General features: G+C 38.6%; 1 protein-coding gene across 1 annotated transcript in view; it reads right to left on the reverse strand.

Annotated features, from left to right (window-relative positions):
- Window positions 1-6,129, reverse strand: part of TMEM63A (transmembrane protein 63A) — a 28,548-nt gene extending 22,419 nt beyond the window's left edge. The window contains exons 1-4 of the mRNA XM_010013635.1: window positions 5,939-6,129; window positions 3,686-3,765; window positions 2,088-2,151; window positions 655-692 (exon numbers count right to left, since the gene is read on the reverse strand). Of these exons, the coding sequence (XP_010011937.1) occupies window positions 655-692; window positions 2,088-2,151; window positions 3,686-3,765; window positions 5,939-6,124 (368 nt within the window). The 5' untranslated portion in view covers window positions 6,125-6,129. The remainder of the gene's footprint in view (window positions 1-654; window positions 693-2,087; window positions 2,152-3,685; window positions 3,766-5,938) is intronic.
- Between the last annotated feature and the right edge of the window lie 1,621 nt (window positions 6,130-7,750).

Below are 7,750 nucleotides of genomic sequence, written 5' to 3' on the forward strand. Positions count from 1 at the left end.
AGGAGAGATCATTAAACAGGAATTCTTGGAAAAGGAAGGAACTGAACTAGCAAAAATGGAGAAGGACAGCCTCAATCTTCACTCCTTCTTGTTCCAATGTACCCAAGCTGGAAATTGATTTTTTAAAATCATGATTTACTAAACCCTAAGAGACATAATGAAAGAACATTACATGTCTAATGCTCAGTTTCTGAGAAACAGTGGGATGGGTTTTTCCTTGTCAGTCAAGTCTAACCCCAACTAAACCATCAGTTCTCCACAGAAATCCTTGCAGGGAAACCCCATTTGCTGCCTGAGGCCCTGCTGGCTTCAAACAGGGGAACACCCACACAGTACTCTTTGAAGAGTAAAAGCCTAGAGCCTAGTTATTAGCTCAGAATCCATATAAATACCGTAGATTCACTTAGGGTAACACACTGTCCCAAGATGAGGAAGTCCTTGGGCTGCCAGGAGGATTAGTACCTCCTGAAGAAGTATTCCCATAAGCTGTGTCTTCATATTCTTTTGCCCACCAGAGACACCTGTATCACTGTTTGTATTAAATCCTGTCTACTCAAAAAAAAACCCCAATCCAAACCATTTTTTAATGCAACCTCCCCTTTTTTAATTCAAAAAAGAGCAAAGCACAGTTCTACTTCTATTTCATATACTCACTGCATCCGAAAAGCAGCTGTCATCCAAGAACAAAATCCCTGTAAATCAAGAAGGAAGTTTTTAGGAACTAACATCAAAAAATATAGTCTCTACTCTATACTGTTAAGAGAAGTGTTTCCATTAAGCCAATCTCTTAGCTAAAAAACTAGCAGTCAGTTGCTCCAAAATCATCAGGTAGAAACATATAGAAAAACACCTAGTAGTCTACATATTTTTCACATGGTACTTCATATGTCTGTCTTCAAAGGGTATTTAAGGGAGGTTGTTTTGTTTCTTGGCTTTTTTCTTATTACTTATATGTTTATCATTTGGGCTTCTTAAATTTATACAAGCCCAGGGAAGGGAAGTCAAGATTGAGGCTTCTAAGGATTTCTTTTTAATGCATTGTTTTAGAGCAGGAAAGGTGATTATTTTTTCCAAAACCATTTCCAGAGACTCTCCAGTTTCAAGGATAAGTTCCATGAGAGTCTAACACAAGTCAATGAGTTTAACAGTAGTTAGAAACAACACTGTGATGACATTAGCAGAAAGACTTCGTATATAGGTTTACAAATCCTCCTCTGAAACTGTAAAGCAGATATCACATCTCACTGAATGCTCCAGTACAGGTCAAAGAACCCCCAAAACCTTCTCTCTCAAAAGACTTCTTCTTTCAAGCTAATAGGAGCCAAGCAAAGAGACATTTTTATTCAACAGCTTCAACGACAGATTTGCTTTAGGGTTTTTCAAAAGATGAAGAAAACTACAAAAATAGGAGAGCAATCCTGACCAAACACCAGTGTGCTTTTGATGCTTATGTAGTTATTTAGTTGCAAAGCTAGATATTAAGTCGATGCATAAAAGGTTAAAACATAGGCTGCCACCATTGCACAACTCTCGCATGGTTTACTCTGAAGCTGCAACACAAAATGATAGAGGTATATGAGTTCAAAGACTACAGAGAGACCATGGAGGGAACCAGTTAAGAGTCTGGCCTCAAAATTATCTTCCACTCCAAACCAGCTTTAATATTAAGAGTATATGGCACTATTACTGGCCTGACATTTGCAATCCAGTTTTCTCAATGTTGTGAGGAAAACAATGTACTATAAAGACCAACTGGATATTATTTGCAATAATGTAACTTTTTGAGCTGTTAAGTACAAATTATTCACTACACATCCTTTGAAATAATATTAATAATAATAGTAAAGATACTTAAAAAGAATGACATAAGATACTGGTTTATGATATAGGAATAGTTTGTCAGGAAACAGAAAGAAATTACATACGGTTCTGTAAAAGCACAGAAAATAATGCATTACTCATTTTGCATATAGATGGCTTTCCAGTTTAATGACTGGTTCATTGGGCTTGACGGAATGGCAAATCACAACAGATTCCATTAAATAGCTTATATTTGAAAAAACATATAAGAATTCTACAATACTTACCTTATCATATTCAAGATCTTCAGGTACTGATGAAGATGTTGACAATCGGTTGTATCTTGATTCACTAAAATACATTAAATGCTGCTTTTAACTGTCTTTAATAACAGATGATGTAATTCCACAGAATTGTTTCAGCTTTAACAATTCCGAAGTAACTACAAAACCACTTTTTCACTGTGTTTCACAGCTGTGATTTTCACCTTGCAGCATATGCTTAATTACAGAAACTTGTGCTATGTCTGATCTTGAAAAGGGAGGACGTGAGCTCCTGACATAAGAGTACATAACTGAACTAGAAAGAAAACAATGTTTTATTGGGATATTAAATCCACAGTAACATAATAGAATGTTACACGTTTGGAAGCCTGGCAAGGATCACGTTTGCAAGCTAGCTTCCTGTTCAGATATTCCTCATTACCAGACATCACCTCTTTTCCCTCCACCCTTCTTCCTTCATCTTACAGCCACTACTCAGAATTTCTCCACACAGTTAAATCTCTTACTTGCAAGGCCACCTCCTCAGACAAACCAAGTCCTGCAGCAAGGCTAGACTGTGTAGCCCCCCAAAATAGCAGAGTACCTGGTTTTAGTTATTGCTAACAAGAAATGTTGAAATGGTGATATGCCTATAATTACAGGACAATACATGTTAAAATGGAATGTATTCATATGTGTATCTATGATAATTTTGACCTAGTGGCTCCGGTCACAGTCCAGCAGGGACAATAACAGGCTCTTAGATGCCTGACTGCTCAAGGACCTCTTTGTCCCATGCAGGCCTCTACAGCCCACATGGAAGCCTGTACCAGAACATCTTCATTCTTGCTGCTGAGGTAGCTGGATTAAATCTGTCTCAGTTACTGCCATTCTTTCTTTTTCCTCACCATCTGTATTTCACAACTGTAATGGATCATACCTAAACACACATTCTGAGTTCTTTCCTGCTGCTTAGTTATGAATTTACCACAACTTAGTTGCACCACTAATACCAGGAAGAGGCTTGCTGTTAAAGTTTACCCACTTCATAAATTAAAAGCTAGCTTTTAAACATCCCAAGACATCATTCTTTTTATATTTTAAATAATATTTAAAAACATAAATAATCAAAATCTGAAACTCTTCAGAAATTTTGGTACAGGCTGCACAGGGATCTCTGGGAAGATACTGAGCTTGAGCCAAGATAAACAAAATAGTTACTATCCTTCTATCACACAAACACCTTGTAAACATCAATGTGTGGGTATGTGACATGTTAGCAGACAAGCAGCCTATTTTCTTACCTCTGCTTCCTCAACCCACAACTGTAGAATGAAATTTATCATGACACCCAAGACACAACTCTATTACTGAAACCACAAAGAGTAACTTTGAGTGGGGCCTATTTCACACAAAGCAGCATAAAGACATTTTTAACAAATATGTGCATGTGCTTACAAGCATATCTAACTGATACAAATGCTGCATTAGGTAGATATGCCTTTCATTTCATTTAATGAAATGAAATTTAATAATAATACATTAAAGCCATATTTACTGTACGTAGTTCCACATTCCCCAAACAGTTCCAACAAATCACTTTGATTGCCTATCTTTTTTACCTTTCAGCTTCTGACACCAGAGCAACACGACCGTAGTCCCAGAATCTCTTTCTTATAACAGAAAACAGTAATATTAAAACCTAGAAAAGAAAAATAAAGGTCTTGGAATTTTTCCACTTCATAATTATTTTACGTGCATAGGAACTGTCAAAAAATGCTGTCCTAGCTCCTAAACCAAGTGTCATATACTAACCAATCATGCTACAAACCAACCTGTCTGGGACCAAAGGACCAGAACACCTGCCTTCCTCATCTAATTTACAGCAGAGAATGGAAAAGTACTTCTGAACTGCAAGCATACGAAGGCTGGTGACAGGAAAAGCAGCAAGTAGTACTTGAGAAGAAGTCTAAATGTTCATAAATACACTTCTACTATTATTCATGACTTAATGACCAGAACTACGATGGAAGACTTGCAATTTTAAACAGTGATGTAAACACACTATAGGGGGTTCAACTACTTTCTCAAGTATGTGACTGTTTTTTTATCCCCAGAAAAAGTAATGTATTATTACAACTCATAAACCCCAGAAACTTATATTTGATCTCTGCAGTGTATTTTTTTATCTCCCCACCCTGTACTTTTACTTTGTAAAAGATCCTATGAAAACAAGAAAAAAATAAACCAAATACTATATATTTCACAGATGCATAAGTTGCTTTGTCCTTTGTACACTGAAGCAATGAAACAGAAGTAACAAGGCCTGTTTTCTATGAATATGCAGCATACGCCCTCACCTTCCAGCTCCTCCTACATCCCATACCTGTTTGGCTAGAAAGTGGTGTAACTTACCTGGATCTATGCAAACACCGACTGGCCAGCCAGGATATGCGTCAAGATTATCTATGGGTCAGGATTACACAGCTAATTTCCACATTTCACAATAAATATAATCTTCTTATAAAAGCCTTCCTCCCAACAGGGATTATTAATTTAGATCTTCCTTCTCCAACTCGCCATTGAGCTTAATGCAAGCAGGAAAGTCTCTTTGACAACTTTGCTTGAAATTGCATAACATGTTCTATGGTTAATAGGAGGAACTGACAGGCAAAAATGGGAAGAGAATGTAATATATAAACCTCACTTCCTTAGGAAACCAGCCTAGAAATAATATCCAGAAACCCATCAACTGACAGCTACTGAGGGGATCTGCAGTAAACATGAGAACAGGAATACAGGAGTTGCTAAATAAATTGCAGTATTTGGCACTTGAAGAAGAGAGGGGCTTTCTACACTGCATCTATCTAATGCTGTTTGAGAGAACAGTTCGACAGCAATAAACTCAAAAGCAGAAAGCCAGTATCTTAAAAATCAACCACAGCTTAAAAATTAAAGTTCTCCCAAATACTCCAACTAAAAGTTACTAAATGCTGTGCCATCAGTCACACAAAGCAGTAAATCTTGTACATCCTCCAAAAATGGATTTATGGTACCATGCTGCATACAGCAGATCAATAGCACTTAATGCTACTCCATGACTGCTAGGAACTTTCTCTACATTCCTCCAGAACTACCAGCTCAGATCTTACACATGTAAACTTACGTTTCTCCACAGAGGCTTTCTAGAACTCAGGAACTATGTTATCCCTTTAGTCTGATTTTACTACCACAAACCTCACTTACAAGGCAAATTTAGAGCTTTTTTGTGTAGCTTAAGACCATGAAGATCAAACTTACAGAAATAACTAAGGTTTATTGGAGTCTCAGGCCTGCCCTGGAGCCTCCAGAACAGCAACTAATCCTCCTTTTGTCAGGACTGAGCTGATCAGAACATTATTTCCTCAACAGCTTCATGATATCTAATATTTTAAAAATTTGTGAAATGACCCATTTTCCATATAGTATTTCCTTTTGAAAACCAATCAAGTTATTAATGATGTTCTCTTCCTGAAAAGGTACCCACTACTTAAACCCAGCATAAGGAAAAAATGTTCCTGCATTAGTTAAGATAAAACATAGGACTTTGAGCTACCACGAGCCCATGAAGCTCACCATGAACCCACACACAGACCCTACGGTAGTCTCTCTACATCTACACATCCAACGTAAAGTGACACTGTCATCCCATATTATGGGATCCTTTGTCAACACTTGATAAGTGCTTTGATGTGCCCAGGATAGCCTTAGCACATTTCTTATTCTGAAGATTCTCAGAAACAAATCCCTACCTGATGAATAAGAGAATTCTGAAAAACCTAACTTTTGAGAAGGCCAGAGATATTTTCAATACAAGAAACAGAAACTGGACTTACAAAAAAGAAGGTTACATCAAGTAGCAGGACAGTTGGGATTCCACCAAAAGTTACTCCTTGGAGCACTGTGCTGCCCTGGGCGGTGCTGTAGCAGTATGTCTCATTTGTTGAGTTGAAAGGTAGACTTCTATTCCAGAAGTAGACTAGACGAGAATGTCCAAAACCCAGAAAAAAGAAGGGGTTCATTTTGTCTTTCCTTGAAGAAAAAGAAGAAAAAAAAAAAAAAAAAAAAAAAAGAAAGACAACCATGTGAAAAGCCTGCCTGGTATTTGTGAGATGTACTAATATTACAAGTATAAAACCAGCAGAAAGGTTCAACCAGGAAACTACTTTGGAAAAGCAGTTATAGTTGGCAAACTTTCCCCTTCACCTGTAAAATACTGCACAATAACCAACAGCCTCAGTTACCAGCAGTGCCCAACGAGAATTCCAGACATCCAACCAAACATGTGCTTTACACACACCTGAGGAAGATGACTAAAGACCCACACAAACCAAACTTCTTTGTCTTCTAAGCTCTAATATCAAACTACTTATTCCTGCCTGGGTTCTGATCCTAGGAGTAACATGGGGCATTAGATAGTCCAACAACTGCAGTTGAAGATTCTCCTCCTAGTTGACGAGCATGTGTTGAATGTACCGACTTGTGAATTTAGCATTAAAAATGTCAAGACCTTGAGATTATTAACAAATTTCCCATTAATTCCACAGAAAAAACCTACCACACACTCATCCCTGTTGTTAGGATATTATGTTATTTTCCTTTGTTAACAATTCAGCTGAAAGAACAGCACAGTAATTATAGTGCACCATGAACAAGAAAGAACAAAGAGTATTTCTAACTAAGAAAGAGAACAGCCATCTACCTCATTTTAGTCAACTGACCTGTTCAGATAATGTGCTAACATACAAGAATGAACAAGATTTGGCTGCTGATACAAAGGTCAGTGCAGGCAATTGCTCACTTATTTTGGGTCTTTCCACCTCAAGCATTTCTTTTCCTGGATCTTACTAACTTGATGATTCCAATGTACTTTGGATGAAAGCATGTTTCATGCATAACAGACTTCTGACTGATAAAGTCATGAAGAAATCATACTGCAGAGAACTATCCTTTGAAAGCAAATAGGCCACCATCACACAGGTCAGGAACACTGCTTTTGGGATACCTTGCCTCTCTATGAGGAAAGCATGTGTCTGATGGCAGCACTATTCTGGATGCTGAAAACAAAACCAAAACAAGGGTATGAACAACTGCAAGTTCTCCCTTTAAACAGCAGGAAAACAGCATGGAGAATACTCCTTCCAAACCAGCTTTTACTAAAAACTGGACTGTGTGACACGGTGGGGAAGAAATTCTGTCCCAGCTGGCACGTTTCATCACAAGAAAACAAATAAACCAGCCCACCACACAATGTGTCGGGAATCTATCCTTGCTTTCTAAGGATGGAAATTGAGTCCTGACAAAAGAGAAGGTACTTTTGAACATACTTCAGAAGCCTTCACCAGAACTGCACCGACAGCACACTCAATTTCACGTAACACACTGTATCTTAACTCAGACACAGTTGCCAGTTCTTAAAAGCTTTTATTTGTAAGTAAGCCGGCTGTCAGAAGAACGGCAAGACCTCCCACGGGTGGAGCACCGAACGAGCGGCACTTGGCGACCCTTCCAGGCAAGGCGAGCAGCGGTGCGGGCTCCAGAAACGAGAAACCGCCTCCCTTTCCTGGGCTGGGACCCTGACAACGTCCCCGGCCCGGGGAGGGTGTGAAACGGGGCTGTCAAGGCCCGTTTCCCGGCCGGCACACGGG

This window comes from Nestor notabilis, unplaced genomic scaffold, assembly GCF_000696875.1.
Source record: "Nestor notabilis isolate BGI_N333 unplaced genomic scaffold, ASM69687v1 scaffold2034, whole genome shotgun sequence".
NCBI classification, from domain to species: Eukaryota; Metazoa; Chordata; class Aves; order Psittaciformes; family Psittacidae; genus Nestor; species Nestor notabilis.